Raw genomic sequence first — 20,100 nt, 5'->3', positions numbered from 1 at the left:
TAATTTTTTTGTATTTTTAGTAGAGACGGGGTTTTACCGTGTTAGCCAGGATGGTCTTATCTCCTGACCTCGTGACCCGCCTGCCTCAGCCTCCCAAAGTGCTGGGATTACAGGTGTGAGCCACTGCGCCTGGCAAGAAATCCCCAATTTAATATATATCTCAGAAGCAAAAAAAAAAGACACAGTATCTGATAAGCCTCCTAGGAGCCATTAAACTTTGATTGTCAAAGGTTTAAAGCGGTCTCCCTCAATTATGACATCACCAACAAGCGAGCCTGTCAGGTTCACTGATCTGGGGCCACTGAGGCTGGAGGGGCCTCTGCTGGCACTGAACATAGATGCTGCTGCTCCTGAATCTTTAGTTGCCGTTTCCTCCTACTTTCTGAAGCCTTTCTCAGCAAAAGCAAAATCACAAATGGCCCAGCTCTCCAGAAGCCTTGTCCCTTCTTCTTAGGTGGCATGGAAATAATACTTACATATTTAGTCCTTTAAGTGCCTGATCCAGAAGAGTCCGCAGAAAGCAAGTATTGTCAGGAAGGTGGGGCTTGGAGAGCAATTGCTAAGGTACTGTACCACCCAAACCCACGCCAAAACCGTGACTTGTCCGGCATGCCGGACACTGTCTCTGCACTCTGACTTTCCTAAGCCCTGCTCCAATCACTCACAGGGAGAATGAGGCTGCAGTTCAGACATCCCCTGGAGAGGGCAGTAGTGAACTTACTACTTAAACTAGCAATGGCTTTTGTTATATTCTCCCATGTTTTCTGCAACTAACAATTTATACAGTTTCCATAAGGCAGACTGAAAAAACTTCCAATTGGCCGGGCACGGTGGCTCACACCTGTAATCCCAGCACTTTGGGAGGCCAAGGCCGGTGGATCACCTGAGGCCAGGTGTTTGAGATCAGCCTGGCCAACATGGCAAAACCCTATCTCTACTAAAAAACACAAAATTGGCTGGGTGTGGTAGCGTGCATCTGTAATCCCAGCTACTTGGGAGGCTGAGGCAAGAGAATTGCCTGAACCCGGGAGGTGGAAGTTGCAATGAGCTGGGATTGTGCAACTGCACTCCAGCCTGGGCGACAGAGCGAGATTCCATCTCAAAAAAAAAGAAAACGAAAAACTTCTCCAATTATGGGGACAGTGGGTGATAGTACTTAAAAAAAAATTTCCTTTCCATGTTTATTTCTGAGAGCAATGAAGTGTATTATGAATTAAGAGGGAAAGTAAAAAGATAAACACATTCTCTAGGCCAGTGATTCTCAACCAGGGGTGATTCTGTGCTGTGTGGGACCGTGGGACATCTGGCAGTGTCTGGAGGCATTTCTGATTGTTACCAACTCAGGGGCATCTAGCAGAGCCAGCGATGCTGCTAAACATCCTGTAATGCACATGGCAGCCCCACCGACCCCCAATAAAGAACAATGTGGCCCACAATCTCAACAGTCTCGAGGCTGAGGAACTCCGCTCTGGACCACAGGAGATGTTATTTCAAGTCTGCTTCAGAGGGAGCGTTTTTGCTGCTCTGCTTCCGGTAAAGTGAAAGTGATCCTGATGACGGTTAAAGGTCAATGCCAGAGATTTCACTGCTTGCTACAAATATACTGTGAGCTCTTTGAAAGGCCCAGCTAAAGTGGCAGCCAGCCCTGGGCATGGACAATGTGCTGGACAAGGCAGGACCAGCAGCAGGGCAGAGAAAGCTGTGGGCAGAAGTGAGCAGCCACTAAGAAGCAATATCTGACACTCATTCTTACAGCGTCATTAAATTCAGTGCTGACAAATCTTAGGCATTCCTTAAATATCTACTGAGAAGGGGAAATATAATACAAATGTTCAACACTAGGGAAATGTATTAGTACATTACAGTCTACTCGAATTTCCGTCAATAGATTATATGATGTAATTGTAAAGACATTTCATTATTTTCAGAACTTTTTTTTTGAGACTGAGTCCACGCAACAGATGACTTAGACTTGACATGTCCAGAAAACAGAGTTGTGGTGGATTCTGAGACATGCCCCCAGACCCGCTGTGAGTGTACGACTCTGCCCCAGCTGCTGTACCAGGTATGGTTGGTACCTGTTGGCCTTCATTCCTTAGCCTCTTCAAGGATTGCCTCGGCTACAAAGAGTCCTCTCACCATAGGCTGTGCGCCTTCGGGAGGCAGCCCACATTCGAGGACTGAGAGATGAAGGGCCATTCTACCTGCACACTCTAGAGGGCGTTTCAGGCTGTTGATTGCAGCTCAGCTTCTCCTGCTCCCCAGTCCTGTTTCCTCTCCCCACCCTCAGGTGTCAGTAACCCCAAGGGATAATCCCGAATAAACATCCTGTTCTTTAAACTTCATCTCAGAGTCTGCCTCCTGGAGAACGTAACTTGCAACAAGCTCAGCAAAACACAGGCTCATTTTATTAAAGAACCCAGATCAAAGAAGAGCTTTATGGGCTAGGCACAGTGGCTCACGCCTGTAATCTCAGCACTTTGGGAGGCCGAGGTGGGTGGATTACCTGAGGTCAGGAGTTTGAGACCAGCCTGGCCAACACGGTGAAACCCCGTCTCTACAAAAAATACAAAATTAGCCAGTCGTGGTGGCACACGCCTATAATCCCAGCTACTCAGGAGGCTGAGGCAGGAGAATCGCTTGAACCCAGGAGGTTGAGGCTGCAGTGAGCCGAGATCGCGCCACTGCGCTCCAGTCTGGGTGAGACTCTGTCTCAAAAAAAAAAAAAAAAAGCTTTATGATAAATGGATTTCTCTAAAATTGCTTCACTCACTGAATGCAGCATAGTTATGGTGTCTGCATGTTTCTCAGACAAGCCAAACCTAGCATGCTCAGCAGCCTCATTGAAGACACTGTTATCAATGGCACCTGGATCTTGGCACCATCCATTCCTGTGTGAAACTCTTTTAGCTCTAGGAAGTGAATATCATTGCCAGCAATCAGGATAACAGACTACCCAAATTGTGCTGCACAGAGATCTGTTGATAACAATTTTGCAGATAGTCAATGGCATTGAATTACATTAGTCCAGTTTTCAAAGCTGAACTAGATGTTTAGAGGGTCAAATTATAAGACACAGTTTTCACATTCGATAACAGCTTGAGAGTCCAGTTGTGATAACAATCCTGTATTCAGAGGAGGTAACTTTTATAGCACTATAAAAACTAAGGAAATTACCAAAGCTTATCCCTGGAAAGACTGTAACAAAACAGCCATTTAGCACTGACTGGCTCCAGTGATCCCAAAGGTCAGGCCACTAACAACTCTAGAACCGTTCCTGGTTTCTGTGTGTGTTCTGCGTCATTGAGCCAGCCACGGCTGCTGCTGTTAGGCAAGAAGGCTGCTACCAAAGGACATGGTTTTGTCTTTCACCTAGAAGATGGCACTTTGGATATGTCCGTAATCACTATTAAAACGGATCTTTGAAGTACAGTCTACAGTAAGGGACACTCACTAAGGTGGAGATTTTGATGAGCAGATGGTCATCATTTCATGCATGAGTGCAAGGTCAAGCATAAGAACCTCAGTGAGAGCAAGAGGGCTGCAGGGCTTGTGACCGTGGCGTGTGCACCTTCTTCAGCACCCTCCATGCCAGGATGAGGCTGATTCTGTCTGCGGAGGAATCAACTCCTATACTTTTCTTGTTTTTTTTTTTTGAGTCTAGCTCTGTTGCCCAGGCTGGAGTGCAGTGGTGCAATCTCGGCTCACTGCAACCTCCGCCTCCTAGGTTCAAGCAATTCTTCTGCCTCAGCCTCCCGAGTAGCTGGGACTACTGGGCACTATCACGCCCAGCTAATGTTTGTATTTTTAGTAGAGACGGGTTTCACCACGTTGGCCAGACTGGTCTCGAACTTCTGACCTCAAGTGATCCACCTGCCTTGGCCTCCCAAAGTGCTGGGATTACAGGTGTGAGCCACCACACCTGGCCTAATTACAAAGACATTTCAGCAATGTGCGAAAGAGTTTAAAATACGATGGTAAGCAAACAAAGCTGAACACAAAATTATATGTTACTATCTTGAATGACCAAATACAGAATGGACGGGAAGAGAGAAGGAGGCGATTGCCAGGCCAAATACTAGGGAAAGGCTTTTACCTTTTAAGATTTCCTTTACATTGAAACATTGCAGGTTTTTTTAATATTTACAACTTTTATATATATTCAAAACGTAAGAGTTGAGGACCAATAACCAAAAAAAGTCTTTCTTTTTGGAGACAGGGTCTTGCTCTGTCACCCAGGCTGGAGTGTACTGGTGCAAGCATGGCTCACTGCAGCCTCCAACTCCTGCACGCAAGCAATCCTCCTGCCTCAGCCTCCCGAGTAGCTGGGACTACAGGCATATGCCACCATGCCTGGCTAATTTAAAATTTTTCATAGAGACAGGGTCTTGCTATGATGCTCAGGCTGGTCTTAAACTCCTGGGCTCAAGCGATCCTCCTGCCGTGGCCTCCCAAAGTGCTGAGATTACAGGTATAAGCCACCTGGTCCAGGCTCAAAATGTCTTCTTTAAAGATGATTTCGCTTCTGTACAATTCAGAAGGTCACAGAAGGCTGCCACCCCAGCGTGTGCGTTTGTTGCCCAGCATAATGGTGCACTTATCACTTTAGAGCAATCAATCTTTGTTTCCTGTGTATAACGATTAAATGTATTCACCTGTCCTAGTATTATATTTTTTGCTTCCTAACAAGAAACCCAAATTTGGCTCTGAAATTTTTAAAAAATGTTAATTTGCAGCTAAAGTTTTTCTTTCATGAGCATTAAAAGGTCCTTTAAAAAAAGATGCCATACTAGATTCCAGAGTGACTTTAGTGACTTAAAGTCAGAATCTAAACATCACAAAGTGAATTTTTAGGTACGTGTTACTTTTTTTTTTTTTTAAGACAAGAGTCTCACTCTGTCGCCCAGGCTGGAGAGCAATGGTGTGATCTCAGCTCACTGCACGCTCCACCTCCCAGGTTCAAACGATTCTCCTGTCTCAGCCTCCCAAGCAGCTGGGATTACAGGCACCCGCCACCACGCCCCGCAATTTTTTTTGTATTTTCAGTAGAGACGGGAATCTCACCACGTTGGCCAGGCTGGTCTCAAACTCCTGATCTCATGATCTGCCCACCTCGGCCTCCCAAAATGCTGGGATTATAGGCGTGAGCCACCGCGCCCAGCAGGTATATGCTAATTCTCAAATGGGAAAGAAACAGTAACCTTGGGAAGAAAGACTTCCCAAATACAAAAACAAAAAAGGAATGAACAGAAGAACTCACCGGGAGTTGTTATGATGAATATTGCATGCTCGGGCCATTAGCGCCACAATAATTGGTCGAAAGGCTTTCCCTTTTCCATCAAAGTAGTACTCAGACATTTCCTTAAGTTCTGATGTTGATATGAGCAGTTCCTGAAATAAAGTTTCTCTGTGTCACAATGGCATCAAAACTGCACAGAAAGCCAACAGGATTCTTTTTTTTTTTGAGATGGAGTTTCGCTCTTGTTGCCCAGACTGGAGTGCAATGGCGCAATCTCAGCTCACTGCAATCTCTGCCTCCCAGGTTCACGCGATTCTCCTGCCTCAGCCTCCCAAGTAGCTGAGATTATCCACCACAACAGGGTTTCAACATGTTGGCCAGGCTGGTCTCAAACTCCTGACATCAGGTGATCCACCCGCCTCAGCCTCCCAAAGTGTTGGGATTATAGGCATGAGCCACCGTGGCTGGCCAAGATTTCTTCTACAAAACTTTGGTTTGATTTAAGTGTATTCATTTCAATTGAGAAATTCAACACTCCGTGGGCAAGGCTCCCACGCTGCAGTGCCATCCACCTGGCTGTCCTGCAGGCTAGAACATAAACAACGCCTGGATCAGCCCCAAGTGGCCTGAGTGCTAGAACAGATACTGCCACCTGCCCCTGCTGATAGCATCAGACACCAGAAGACTCCAAGAGACAGCAAGAGAGGGAAGAAAGCACTAGGTGGCTAAGGGACTCTGGGCTCATTGACAGCCGGACAGCGAAAGGAACAGGGGCTGGTTTGCAGCTTGAAAGACGGAGGTGGGAGGAGAAAGATGGGGAAGGTGGAAGCCAGTGGCCGTTGGGAGCCTGTGAAGCAGGTCGGGGGTGTCGGTGTCCTGGGTAGGGTAGCAACGTTGTTTAAATTTTTTAATGTTTTAGAGACAAGCGTCTTGCTCTGTCACCCAGGCCTCAGGGCAGTGGCACGATCGTAACTCACTGCAGCCTCAAACTCCTCAGGGCAAAGCTGTTTATGAGGGGCAGGAAGATAGTAAGGTCACAGCCAAGGAGAAGAAGCAGGGCTCAGTCCATCTGGCTTGGCCTTTATTTGGCAAATGACATTTTGAGGGTTCATAGAGGCCCATGTAAGCGCATAGAGCCCATATAAGGCATGGGCTGCCTGATTATAAGGAGCCTACAATTGAACTGGAGAAACATTTTGCAAATATGAAACAATCAATGACGAAGCCAGTGGTAGCATGAACAGTGCTATACATTAAACACATTAAAAGTTCAGGGAAGGAAGAGATCAGTGTAGGCTAGAAAAACCGAGTATTTCATGGAGGAGATGGGCTTTAATGTGGGATCAGAAGCCTAAACAAGGTTCTGATTCACAAAGAGGGCGAGAGCCTTCCAGCTGACAGGCATGTGTCGCTTGTACCTGCCACTACAGGACATGCTTCACTAAGTCAGAGTTTATCCCCCGGACACAGTGGGAGCCAATGAACCCTCAGCCCGGCACAGGTGAACACAACAAAGTGGGCCCATCGTTAATTCAGTAAATTACCGACTTAGTGCCAGGCACTGTAACAGACACAGAGGTCAAAAAGGTAAGACAAGCCTTGCCTACAAGGAGCTCAGGGTCTAGATGGGGAGAAGTAAAACGATCACTGCCGTTGACACAACACAGTGTGATGGGTGCGGTGCTGTCAGCCAGGTAAGCCGTCACCTTGGAAGCTGAGACAGGAAAGAGAAGAGCACAAATGAAAGGACTAGGGGCCTGGAATTGCCTGGCCTGTGGCAGTGGGGACTGACAAAGGAAAGACTAGAAGCACATGGAGGGGAAGGAGAGGGACAAGTCCTGGGTTCTTCCCAGATTCTCCAAGGAACAGGAAAACAGCAGAACAAACAACTCGTGGGGGAAAAGTAGAGTCTCAGCTGAGTTAAGTCTGAGACCGTCGTGGCCGCCCCATGGCGTTCCCAGTGAGCAGTGAGCTACCTGGCTGCGGGAGATGTGATTCAACCTGGAGTAGTGATATTATTTGGGAGACGTAAGTATGGACACGCGTATGTAAAGAATAGAGAGAGGAGGGGGCCCATGGAACCCCAGGGAATGGTAGAATGAAAGGAAGTGAGGTGGAGGTGATAAACTGAAGAACATTCTCGGGACAAGGAGGAGGAAGAAAGTGCAGCGTGAAGGGAAGCATGTTTCAAGGAGGACTTACAGTCAATAGTGCTCAATGGTCAGAAAACCAGGCAGTGTCTGCTACAGTAGGCAGCTAGTCAGGTATGAGCAGGGCAGGGGGGCTCCCCCACCCACAACAGGAAGGTCAGGCGACCATCAGGTGATGGTCAGGCAGTTGTTAACTGTGTCTCTAAAATACTAATTGGTCACAGCTGGTGCCAAGGGACGGCAGTCTCTCCATAGATAGAAAAACCTGAAACTGGTGATCAGCTTCCCAATAAGATCTCAGGAGTTGGGTGAGTCGGCTCAACCATGCACACTACGAGGCAAAATGGCAGAGCTTAACTGGTATATGTCCTTCTAGGAACACTGGGACTGGTATGGGAAGAATGCCTCAAGTGAGCATGCGCAAAACTCCGGTAACCACACAGCATGCTCCCCTCTGGAACACTGGCGGGTCACTGCGCATGCGGGCAGCCCATCCCAAGAGAAGAATCCGGGGAGACGGGATGCAAGTCCCTGGAAGTATGCCAACATCTGAAACCCAAATTCCAACCTCAAACCACACACTTGATCTCTCAGGTCACCAGCTTGGCCCTCTTCCAAGTGTACTTTACTTCCTTCCCTTCCTGCTCTACACTTTCCTCTCCTGCTCTTAAAACTTGCCTCTGGTCTCTCCTTCTGCCTTAGGTCCCTCAGTCGAATTCTGTCTTCTAAGGAGGCAAGAACTGAGGTTGCTGCAAACCTGTACAGATTTGCTGCTGGTAACACATCCATTGGATTGAGCACAGGGAAGCTATCAGTGACTCAAGCAAAACCAGCTTCAGAGGAGAGGCTGGAAAGGGGGGCCCAGTGCAATAGTGGAGGGAAACTGAAGGCACTGGACAGAGGCAGAGGGCAGGAGATTCTGTGACGGAAGGGAGGGAGTGAAGCACTGGGTCAGTGGATGGGCCTTTTAAAAATGCAGGTGAAGAAACTGAACACCCAATGGGTATAGAAGAGAACATGCCAATGAAAGTTTGCAGACAGAGGGGAGGCCATGTCTGGGGAAGTTCCTAAGGAACTGGGGAAGTGGCTAAGGGACTGCCCCTAGAGAGGGAAGGGACATGACTTCCATGGGTGGGAGGAGAGCAGGCAATCGCTAGAGAAGGCGCAGGCAAGCTGGCCAATTGCGACAGAACAGGAGCTGAAGGAGTTCTTCTTCCACAGCCCCTACTGTCTGTGAAACAGGAAGTGATGTTGTCATCAGAATATGACAGTCATCAGTGTACTGGGGACTTGAGGAGGAAAGGAGAAAAGTGGGGACTTGTAAAGGGTGAGCAAGCTGAGGGGGGCATACAGACATTTCTGGGAAGCATTTTATTCTTTTATTTATTTATGTATTTGTTTATTTTTTGAGGCGGAGTCTTGCTCTGTTACCCAGGCTGGAGTGCAGTGGCGAGATCTCAGCTCACTGCAACCTCCACCTCCTGGGTTCATGCAATTCTTCTGCTTCAGCCACCCAAGTAGCTGGGATTACAGGTGCATGCCACCACCCCCAGCTAATTTTTGTATTTTTAGTAGAGATGGAGTTTCCACCCCCTGGGTTCAAGCAATTCTCCTGCTTCAGCCTCCCAAGTAGTGGGGATTACAGGTGCATGCCACCACACCCAGCTAATTTTTGTATTTTTAGTAGAGATAGAGTTTCACCATGTTGGCCAGGCACTTGAACTGACCTCAAGTGATCCCAGCCTCCCAAAGTGCTAGGATTATAGGTGTGAGCCACCGTGCCCAGCCAATTTTTTTCTAAAGACAGAAAAAATGTCTTGCTCTGTCACTCAGGCTGGAGTGCAATGGTGGGATCATGGCTCACTGCAGCCTCAAACTCCTGGGCTTAAGCAGTCCTCTTGCTTTGGCCTCCTAAATTGGTGGGATTACAGGCAGGAGCCACCGTGCCCAACCACGTGAGGTTGGAACTACTGAAAGTTTTCAGGAAAAAGAGTTGAATGAAGAAAGCCATATTTGGGGCAGACTGGCAATGACATTCAGAATTAGATAAGGAAGAGACAGCTGGAGTCACTGGGAGGTGGTGGGTTTTAAGAGGAAAGGTGGGATAACTCATTGGACAAACATGAGCTACCTGGACCATTTTTTTCTTCAGGTTCACAATCCTGCCATAACCTCTTTATGGATATTAATACATATTGCCTGGCACTGGGTCACATGTGGTTCTTGCTCAAGAAACATTTGAAACTTAACTATACATGAATCAAGACTGCAAACTGCACTGTACAGATCTGAAAACCTGCATTTTTTTTTGTAATCCCAGCACTTTGGAAGGCCAAGGCGGGTAGGTCACCTGAGGTCAGGAGTTCAAGACCAGCCTGGCCAACATGGCAAAACCCCATCTCCACTAAAAATACAAAAATTACCCAGGCGTGATGGTGCACGCCTATACTCTCAGCTACTGAGGAGGCTGAGGCAGGAGAATTGCATGAACCCTGGAGGCAAGGGTTGCAGTGAGCTTAGATTGCACCACTGCACTCAAGCCTGGTGACACAGTGAAACTCCATCTCAAAAAAAAAAAAAAAAAACAAATTATTATTATAATAAAAAATAAAATAAAATTTTAGTAAGTTTTGGTAAGCTAAAACATTACATCACAGCAGAATAAAAAACTCACCTTTCTAATGTCCTCATACAGACCTTTTATGTCTCTCCAACCGAGTTTGAAAGGATCGGTGTACTTTTCACCACTGTGTGTTTTACTGTCCAGGGTTGTGTGATGAAACCTGGGACATGCAAAAATGCACATGACTTCATTTTCAAGTAAGTTTTATATACATATATATTTAGTATACTCAGATATGGAAAATTCAGCCCAAATACTTGCTAGAAATTCATCATGAATCGGAAAAGGTCATTATAATTTGGAAAAACATACAGAATTCTGTTCTTGCTAAATGACAGATCAATAGATCACTTTTATAAATAGGACCTTGAGAACCCAAAAATTCAAAGATCAACTAAACTATGTTCATTGTGTTCTGCTTTGAGCTCAAACCTTATTACATTCCTGTTTTTTGAATAGGCAGAGATCTACAATTTAGAATAGAAATTTACAGGCAATATAATTAACAATTTTAGGCCAGGTGCTTATGTCTGCAATCCCAGCACTTTGGGAAGCTGAGGGTGGGAGGATCGCTTGAGGCCAGCAGTTCAAGACCAGCCTGGGCAACATAGTGAGCTCCCCATTGCTACAAAAAATAATTTTTAATAACAATAAATTTAAAAATGGGTAAGTTTAGTAGTTGCAGTATGGACTGTAAACTTACCGTGATATACTATATACATTTGGACAGGCAGATGTTAAATGCTTCACAAGATTAATATAGGGTATCTATAAAATAAAAATGTCAAGAAATTTGTAAGAATATTCCTGAAACACTGTAACATTGGATGATAACACCCCCATAATTATAATCTTTATCTTCTAATCACCCATTTATAGGCAGATTGCAAACTTTAGAGAAAGAATAATTTTAAAAGTTTCCTTTTGTTATTACAAAATACTTGTCATTGCAGAAAACATAAATAAGAAAAAAGCAGAAAATAAAAACCATCTTCAGTCCATCCCTTCCCCCAAAGAAAGTCAATTTCCATATTCATATCTATCTTTCCAGGCCTGAAAAGTAGTTTTAAAACAATTTCCTTCCATTTAACTAAGATTGGTCAGAGGAAAAAGATTTCAATAGCAAGGAAGGAATTTGTATTTATACAAACACTGTCTATTTTAAGTTCTTATTCCTCAACATACTTTGGAAATGTACTTTTGGATAAATATTGTCAAAAAAAACCAACCCACCTCAGGACATTTTGATATCACACATGGGAGAACAGAGTTTGAAAGCACATAAACCAGGGTGTTAGAAGTAGTCATTCTGGAATGAATTGGATTGTGGGGGTGTTTTGTTTTATTCCTTCTTTTGGTAGATATTTTGATTCTTCTCTAATGAACACGTATCGCTCTAGCCATATTACAATGACAATGAAGGTTGACTTCGCCAGGCAGCAAAGTAGTTAGTCTGAGTTTCATTCTTTCCCTGGCAGCATTAGGTATTCATTAAACCAGTAAGAACTTTCATGCTGTCCCAGGCAATTACAATGTAACAAGAAAACAAAGTGACAATCCTTCCTCATGCTTTATATGACAACCTATGTCTTTCAGTCTACTTGGGTAATTAATTCATATGAGTTCAGTATTTTATTACAATACTTATAAATAAGGGCATCTTAATGGAAGAGTAAAAGTTCTTCAGTAAGAGACTTAATAATTGTTATCAGGTCTCTAGTAATAGTTATTATTATTAGAAATCCTGAGCAAAAGTGATTCTCCTGCCATGGCCTCCCCAAGTGCTGGAATTACAGGTGTGAGTCACTGCACTTGACCAAATAACTATGATTAGTTATAATAACTAACTGAACTATTCTAACTGAATAACTTTTTAGTTATTCAGTTAGAGAACTCTAATCTGGGTTGAAGGATTAAAAGTACATAGCTAATTAGTACAGGGGGCGCTTTTTACCACCAAGTGGCCTAAAATTTATTAGTAGCATGGACTTTGGAAGACAGATCTCGGTTCAAATCTCAACATTTGTGTTACTTTGTGACGTCTTTCTGATAATACCCACTCATGGAGACAGGTGGAGATTAATTTAGAGAGCATATATAAAGCTCTTAGCTCTGAGCCTAGTACACAGTATACATTTAATACAATATCTATTCAATCAAGCTACTATTTTCTGCTTTAAAGGTACTTTAGAGCAGTTTTCCAATGTGAGGTTAGAAGTGCTCAGAAAAGCAGTGAAGTATGAAAAGAGAAGGGCAACAGTCATTTTCTAATTCCGATTTTGTTCCTTACCTTTCCCTCATACACTCTCTGAAAGTCAACCTTGCCTCTCATGAATTTACTTTTATTTTATTTTTCCAGGCTGGAGTGTAGTGGTGCAATCATAGTTCACTGCAGCCTCAATCTCCTGGGCTCAAGCTATCCTCCCACCTCAGCCTCCTGAGTAGCTGAGACTACAGGAACATGCCACAACGCCTAGCTGATTTTCAAAATTTTTAGTAGACACGAGGTGTATCAGTACATTTTCACATTGCTATAAAGAAATACCCAAGACTGGGTAATTTATAAAAGAAAGAGGTATAACTGACTCACAGTTCTAAACGGCTGGGGAGGCCTCAAGAAACTTACAATCATGGCAGAAGGAAAAGGGAAAGCAAGGCACCTTCTCACTAGGCAGCAGGAAGGAGAATGAACACGGGAGGAACTACCAATCACTCATAAAACCGTCAGATCTCATAAGAATTCACTGTAACAAGAACAGCATGGGGGAATCTGCCCCCATGATCCAATTGCCTCCACACAGGCCCTCCCTTGACACATGGGGATTAAAATTCGAGATGAGATTTGGGTAGAGACACAGAACCAAGCGTATCATTTTGCCCCTTGCTCCTCCCAAATCTCATATCCTCACTTTTCAAAACCAATCATTCCTTCCCAACAGTCTCCGAAAGTCTTAACTCATTCTAGCATTTAACTCAAAAGTCCAAGTCCAAAGTCTTACCTGAGACAAGTCAAGTCCCTTCCACCTATGAACCTGTAAAATCAAAAACAAGTTAGTTACATCCAAGATACAATGGGGGTACAGGCATTAGTTAAATGTTCCCATCCCAAATGGTAGAAACTGGCCAAAACAAAGGGGCTTACAGGCCTCATGCAAGTCCAAACCCAGCAGGGCAGTCATTACTTAAAGCTCCAAAATGATCTTTGACTCACATCTAGGTCACACTGATGCAAAGGGTGGGCTCCCAAGAACTTGGGTAGCACTGCCTCTGTGGCTTTGCAGGGTTCAACCCCCACCACTATTCTCATGGACTGGCATTGAGTGCCTGCAGCTTTTCCAGGTGCACAGTGGAAGCTGTTGGTGGATCTACCGTTCTGGGGTGTAGAGGATGGTGGCCCTCCTTTCACAGCTCCATTAGGCAGTGCCCCAGTGGGGACTCTGTGTGGGGGCAGCAACCCCACATTTCCCTTCTGCACTGTCCTAGCAGAGGTTCTCTAAGAGGGTTCTCCCCCTTCAGCAGACTTCTGCCTGGGCATTGAGGCATTTCCATACATCCTCTGAAATCTAGGCAGAAGTTCCCAAATTGTTGTCTTCCGTGCACCTGCAGGCTCAAGAGCACATGGAAGCCACCAAGGCTTGGGGCTTATACCCTCTGAAGCAATGGCCCAAGCTGTACCTTGGCCCCTTTTAGCTACAGCTGGGAAGCAGGGCACCAAGTCCCAAGGCTGATCTTGCACAGAGCAGCAGAGCCCTGGGCCCAGCCCATGAATCCATTATTCCCTCCTAGGCTTCCTGGCCTGTGATGGGAGGGGCTGCAGAGAAGGTCTCTGCCGTGCCCTGGAGACATTTTCCCCATTCTCTTGGCTATTAACATTGGGCTCCTTGTTACTTATGCAAATTTCTGCAGCCAGCGTGAATTCCTCCCCAGAAAATTCTTTTCTATCACATCTTTAAACTTTTATGCTCTGCTTCCCCTTTAAATTTAAGTTCCAATTTCAGATCGTCTCGCTAAAGCTCAAAGTTCCACAGACCTCTAGGGTGGGGCAAAATGCCACCAGTCTCTTTGCTAAAGCATAGCAAGAGTGACCTTTGCCCAGTTCCCAGGAAGTTCCTCAACTCCATCTGAGACCACCTCAGCCTGGACTTCATTGTCCATATCACTTTCAGCATTTTGGTCAAAGCCATTCAACAAGTCTCTAGAAAGTTCCAAACTTTCCTACATCTTCCTTTCTTCTTCTGAGCCCTCCAAACTATTCCAACCTCTGCTTGCTACCCAGTTCCAAAGTAATTTCCACATTCTCAGGTATCTTATATCAATGCTGACTACTTTGGTACCAATTATCTGTATTGGTCCGTTCTCACACTACTATAAAGAAATTACCCATGACTGGGCAACTTATAATTATAGGAAAGAAGTTTAATTGACTCACAGTTCTGGATGGCTGGGGAGGCCTCAGAAACTTATAATCATGGGGAAGGAGGAGAAACAAGCACCTTCTTCACAAGGCGGCGGGAGAGAGAATGAACACAAGAGGAACTACCAAACACTTATAAAACCATCAGATCTTGTGAGAACTCCCTATCATGAGAACAGCATGGGGAAATCCACCCCCATGATCCAATTACCTCTACCTGGTCTCTCCCTTGACCCTCCCTGGTCCCCAGTTATAATTGGGGATTACAATTCGAGACAGATGTGGGTGGGGACACAGAGCCAAACCATATCAGAAGGTCTCACTAAGTTGCCCAGGCTGGTCTGGAACTCTTGAGCAAAAGCGATTCTCCTGTCTCGACCTCCCAAAGTGTTGGGATTACAGGCGTGAGTCACCACACTCAGCCAAAGAGAAAGTGCTAGGTAAGAAACAAAGACCTAGCCGTGTGCCAATCCTCAAGCATGGGGGATTGCTTGAGTCCAAGAGTTCAAGACCAACCTGGCCAACACAGAAAGTCCCCATCCCTAAAAAAAAAAAATTTAAAAAAAAAATCAAAGATATACTGAGAAGTGATTTGGCATGATCACATGCACACTGGTTTTTATCCTATTGCAATATTTGTTCACACTACTAGTGAAGTCAGGAATATGTACAACCATTAGGAGGTAGTAGCTCTGGTGGAGAGCAAGACTTGGCTTAATTATTGCTGCTATTTGTCCCTGTGGCTTAGTTACTGTAGTTCTGCGTCCCTAAGGACTATCAGGCCCTGAAGAAACCAAAACATACATGCTTGAGGCAGACACCAGAATGCTAACATATTAACGTACAGTGAAAAGCATCACTGACACACACACATCAGAAATATATGGTCTTGGCATCACGAGTCCACACAATCCCTCCTTGTCATCATTCGGGTGGACAGGGAAGCCATAAAGCATATTCTCTCCAGAAAAGCACACCTTCCCTGGCTAAGGTTGCTTGGTGGGCATGAAATTTTTTTCAAAAGAAGTGTCAGGCCAGGTGTGGTGGCTCATGCCTATAATACCAGCACTTTGGGAGGCTGAGGGGGGTGGATCACTTCAGGTCAGGAGTTCCAGACCAGCCTGGGCAACACGGTGATACCCCAACTCTACTAAAAATACAAAAATTAGCTGGGCGTAGTGGTGTAGGCCTGTAAGCCCAGCTACTTGGGAGTCTGAGGCAGGAGAATTGCTTGAACCTGGGAGGTGGAGGTTGCAGTGAGCTGAGATTCCGCCACTGCACTCCAGCCTGGAAGACAGAGTGAGACTCTGTGTCAAAACAAACAACAACAACAACAACAACAAAAAAAGCATGTAGTGGCATAAGAGGGTGGATGTACCCATCTCTTCAAATACTGGCCTCATCTGTGGAACCAGAAATGTCTGAAGTCTGGAGAGAACAGTCCTGAAATGGATCCCAGCAAAGCCTACCTTCCTCCTTTAAGCCTCTTTTCCCACGTGCCCCTCACCCCCCCATTCTGTTCTCTTTACTGTCTAGCCTTGTCTAGTTGCCCAGCTGCCATTTGGTCTCCAAATGTCTTTTTTGCTTTTGATTTTTTAGAGATACGGTCTCACACTGTTGCCCAGGCTGGAGTGCATTGGCACTATCATAATAAATAGCTCACTGTAATCTTGAACTCCTGAAATCCAACGATCCTCCTCCCTCAGGCTCCTGAGTAGCTAGGACTACAGGCATGCACCACCACACTTGGTGATTTTTTTCTATTTTTTGTAGAGACAGCGTCTCGCCATGTTGCCTAGGTTGGTCCCAAACTCCTGGCCTCAACCGATTCTTCCACCTCAGCCTCCCAAAGCACTGGGATTACAGGTGTGAGCCACTGCACCTGGCGCAAGCCTCATTTTGGATAATTTGTGATATGCATCCATTTGGTACAAAGTAGATATTTATAAGTGTTATATATTTCATACTGGGAAATTATGTTTGATGAGAACATGGACACAAAATCTGAATTTAAAAAGTACTAAATTCAAATAAACTTAAATAACAGTGAGTCCATAGATTTTGCACAGTTATGCTAACAGCATGGGCCTACCCCATGGCACACTGAGAATCATTACAAAGTACAGAAGGGCTCACAGGGGCTAAACTGATCAGAAGCGGAGAAAAGGGAGATTGGAACCCAAAGGCAGCAGAGGAGACCCTGAAAGAATGGGCTATCGCTGAGATTCTGACTTTAGATGACTCCAGGGTTTCTCTCCTCCTGAAAGCCTCAGGCCTTTCTCCTTCCAGTGCCATTCCAGCCCCATCCAGGTATGCTCTCCTCCCGAAGCCACTGCTGGACACCTAAGGTCCGGTCCACCCTAGCACCAGCCCTGCATTCTCCACAAGACCTTTTCGGACTATTCCGAGGCCGATTTGATCCTCCGTTTCTCGGAGAGAGCTCTGAGCACCTTTGGCTCTAAAATTTCAGACAAGATCTGTCTTCCTCCAACTCGAAAGTAAATAGCTGCAGCCGCTCTCCAGGCTTAACCTTATCCATATCGCAGCGGTCAATCTGATCGCTCCCGCGCTTCCCCCAGGACCCGGCTACCACCGCTTTTTCCACTGCCCCAAACGCTCCCGGGATCCCCAAGACATCGCTTTCTGCACCCCCGTGTAGGGCGCCCCTACTTCAATCCAACGCTCAGCTCCGTCCCACCGCGGGCCCCCCTCCGCTCTGGAGTACCACCCCGGAGCTACCCCGTGCGCCCCCGTGTCGCGATGCACGTGCTCCCTGCTCCCATTCATTCCGCCCGCCGCTGTCATTGGAGCCGTGACCTCTGAGCCCCGCCGGGCGCGCGCCTCCCAACCTCACCTGCGCGTGGGCGTCGGCACCTGCTGGCGGCCCCGGCGGTCCCGCAAGGCCAGGGGAGCCGGGCCCGGGCCTCCGCGCCGCCGGCCTCCAGGAGCAGCCGCGCAGCCACCGCCACCAGCGCGAGGCCATGGTCGGAGTCTGAAAGTCGCGGCAGGACGGCGGCTCCGCCTCTGGCCCGCGATCCTCCTCCAGGGACCCGGAGCCGGAAACCTGGCACAGGAAGCGCTTCGGCCACACCCGGGCCCGCAGTTCGCTCCTCCCCGCGTATGGCCCGGCTGCCACCGCTGGGACCTCGAGTACCTGCCACTCCGCAGCCAGCGGGGTCCCCGGCCGCTCCCGGGAGGCGGCGGGGCAGGGGCGCGCGTAGACCGGGTCTGGGGACCCCTAGCGTGACCTTCCCCGGGGCGAGCCTCCTATCCCCACCCCTTCCCGGAAGCCGTGCTGGGGGACTGGCCACGCCTCCGGTCATAGAAAAATGTCCCTGTGAGGACCTTTCATTAGCAAGAAATAGCACCGCGCGCGACTCTTGTAGTCACTAAGTCTTGTTCTGCGTGTTTAGGCAGAAACATAACTCAGAGAATCGGGTTCCCGCTCTGCAGCCTAAGCCAGGGGCGATGGTTTCCTTGGCAGTGCTTCCTACTGCTTCCCTTGGCAGTGACCTGCCACGCTGTGGTCGGCTGCCTTTGCAATCTGTTCTTGAAGGAAGTTCCAGCCCATCGCATCTTCCTAGGAACATGTCGACCACGATCAGGGCTGTTGTGAAATAGGAGCTAAATTAGCCCTGTCTCTTGACTTTTGGACTCTCCTCGGAACGCCTTGTAGGTATAGTTTGGCAATCTTGCTCACACATGGGTGTGAACCTGCGTGTACCCAGCCCGGGAGATACTGGAGTCTGCACAGGATTAGTACCCCTCATGGGTTAGAAAAACCTTTTTTCCTTAGCTCTAAGTCCAGATCTACTGGTGCTAACAGATAGCGTGTTTCTAACAGAAATTAAGTGATATAGTTAAGCATTGGGTGCATGCACTCAAACACAGAGCCAGTGAGAGAGGGTAAGCATTAGAGATACGGAAATGCAATTTAGTACTGAAAAAATTCACTCTAATGAGGAAATAGTCCAGCAAATAGGTAATTGCAGTTCTCTGATTCATGTATTTTCTCGTTCTTCTTGCGTTAAAGAATGCAGTAGCCTCATAGCTGGGTACATTAATTTCATATTTAGTCGTGTGGGTTTTTATGGAGTGAAGACATCATAGACTGTATAAAGACATCTGTGAAAATAAGCCAGTTTGATGGTTTTTTTAAATCTTGAAGAATGGCACATAAAAATATGCAAAGTGCTTTACGAGTAAATGTTAATATGCACCTGTAGTTTATCTTGGTATAGATTAGGTTTATATATTAAGAAACATCCCACAGGTAGAACTTGCTAAATAGAGTGTGGCAATAAGCACTCAGGTTGTACTTGATAATCCTATGACTAAGACATTATCATTTGCCCTTTTTTGTATATAAAGATAAGGAAACATATAGAGAAAATACCATATTGTCAAATAAGTATCACACTCAAGCTCACACAGTGGACAAGTATGGCACTACACAATTTTGTCAGAGCATGTTCATTTAGAGATTGCTTGGCCACATTAAAACAGACAACATTGCTCTTAAAAAGATGCTGTAGGTCGGGCGCATTGGCTCAGCCTGTCATCCCAGCACTGTGGGAGGCTGAGGCAGGTGGATCACTTGAGATCAGGAATTTGAGACCCGCCTGGCCAACATGATGAAACCCATCTCTATTAAAAATGCAAAAATTAGCTGGGCATGGTGGTGCAAGTTCTGTAATCCCAGCTACTTCGGAGGCTAAGGCAGGAGAATCGGTTGAACCTGGGAGGCAGAGGTTGCAGTGAGCCAAGATTGTGCTACTGCACTTCGCCCTAGGTAACAAAGTGAGACTCTGTCTTTTAGAAAAGAGAAAAAAGGATGCTGTAGTATTGCAAGGCTAAGTAGGGAAAGCAAATGAAGTTCCTCAAGACTTCCAACATTACAGTATAGCTAAATTCTTGAGAAAAAACAGTAATCTACCAATTGGACATGCGGAATTCACAAGTAGTTCTTTTAACCCAGCTAGGCCAAGCATGAGTTGAGGAAGTTAAAAACATTATCTGAGTTGTGCAGGTAACTGCTAAAGAACAGACTTCTTTAGTCTATTTCGCTGCCCTTAGACAAATGTAAGAGCCAGTACAGATGGAACAAAATGGCCTATGTGTAACTGAAAGTGATCAAGGCTGTTGTTTTGATGTTGGAGTATTAGGTACCCTTGAAGACATTTTCTTGCCATATTGATGATACTGTTTAAAACATAATATCTACAATAGGACCAGGTTTTATAGCCAAAGAGATTGTAAATATAATACCAGGCCAGACAGAGTGGGTCATGCCTGTTATCACAGCACTTTGGGAGGCCGAGGTGGCAGGATTGCTTGAGGTCAGGATGTCGAAACCAGCCTGGGTAACATAAGCAAGACGCTGTCTCTACAAAAAATAAAATTAGCCAGGCGTGGTGGTGTGTGCCTGTAGCCCTAGCTACTCAGGAGCCTGAGGCGGGGAAGTTTGCTTGAGCCCAGAAGTTCGAGAGTTCAAGGCTACAGTGAGTTGTGATCATGCCACTGCACTCCAGCCTGGATGAAAGAGTGGGACACCGTCTCCAAATAAATAAATAAATAAATAAATAATCATATGTGTTACTGTGTCTTGATTTACAGTACTGTGTGAAACATCTCATCCTGTTGTTACTAAATAAATGATCAATGAATTATCCAA

The 20,100-nt window shown here is 46.1% G+C and overlaps 1 protein-coding gene across 3 annotated transcripts in view; it reads right to left on the bottom strand.

Moving 5' to 3' along the window:
* The window catches only part of PDSS1 (decaprenyl diphosphate synthase subunit 1), a 53,063-nt gene extending 34,992 nt beyond the window's left edge, over positions 1-18,071 (bottom strand). For 2 of the 3 annotated variants that reach the window (XM_033209147.1, XM_033209149.1), the window contains exons 1-5: positions 17,281-18,071; positions 13,012-13,044; positions 10,716-10,780; positions 10,064-10,172; positions 5,261-5,391 (exon numbers count right to left, since the gene is read on the bottom strand). In XM_033209147.1, the coding sequence (XP_033065038.1) occupies positions 5,261-5,391; positions 10,064-10,172; positions 10,716-10,780; positions 13,012-13,044; positions 17,281-17,409 (467 nt within the window). In that variant the 5' untranslated portion in view covers positions 17,410-18,071. The remainder of the gene's footprint in view (positions 1-5,260; positions 5,392-10,063; positions 10,173-10,715; positions 10,781-13,011; positions 13,045-17,280) is intronic. The other variant, XM_033209150.1, reaches the window with a different exon arrangement.
* Positions 18,072-20,100: the final 2,029 nt, after the last annotated feature.

This window comes from Trachypithecus francoisi, unplaced genomic scaffold (assembly GCF_009764315.1).
Source record: "Trachypithecus francoisi isolate TF-2019V2 unplaced genomic scaffold, Tfra_2.0 Lachesis_group9, whole genome shotgun sequence".
Classification (NCBI taxonomy): Eukaryota; Metazoa; Chordata; class Mammalia; order Primates; family Cercopithecidae; genus Trachypithecus; species Trachypithecus francoisi.
This window is presented reverse-complemented; position numbering and strand designations above follow the sequence as displayed.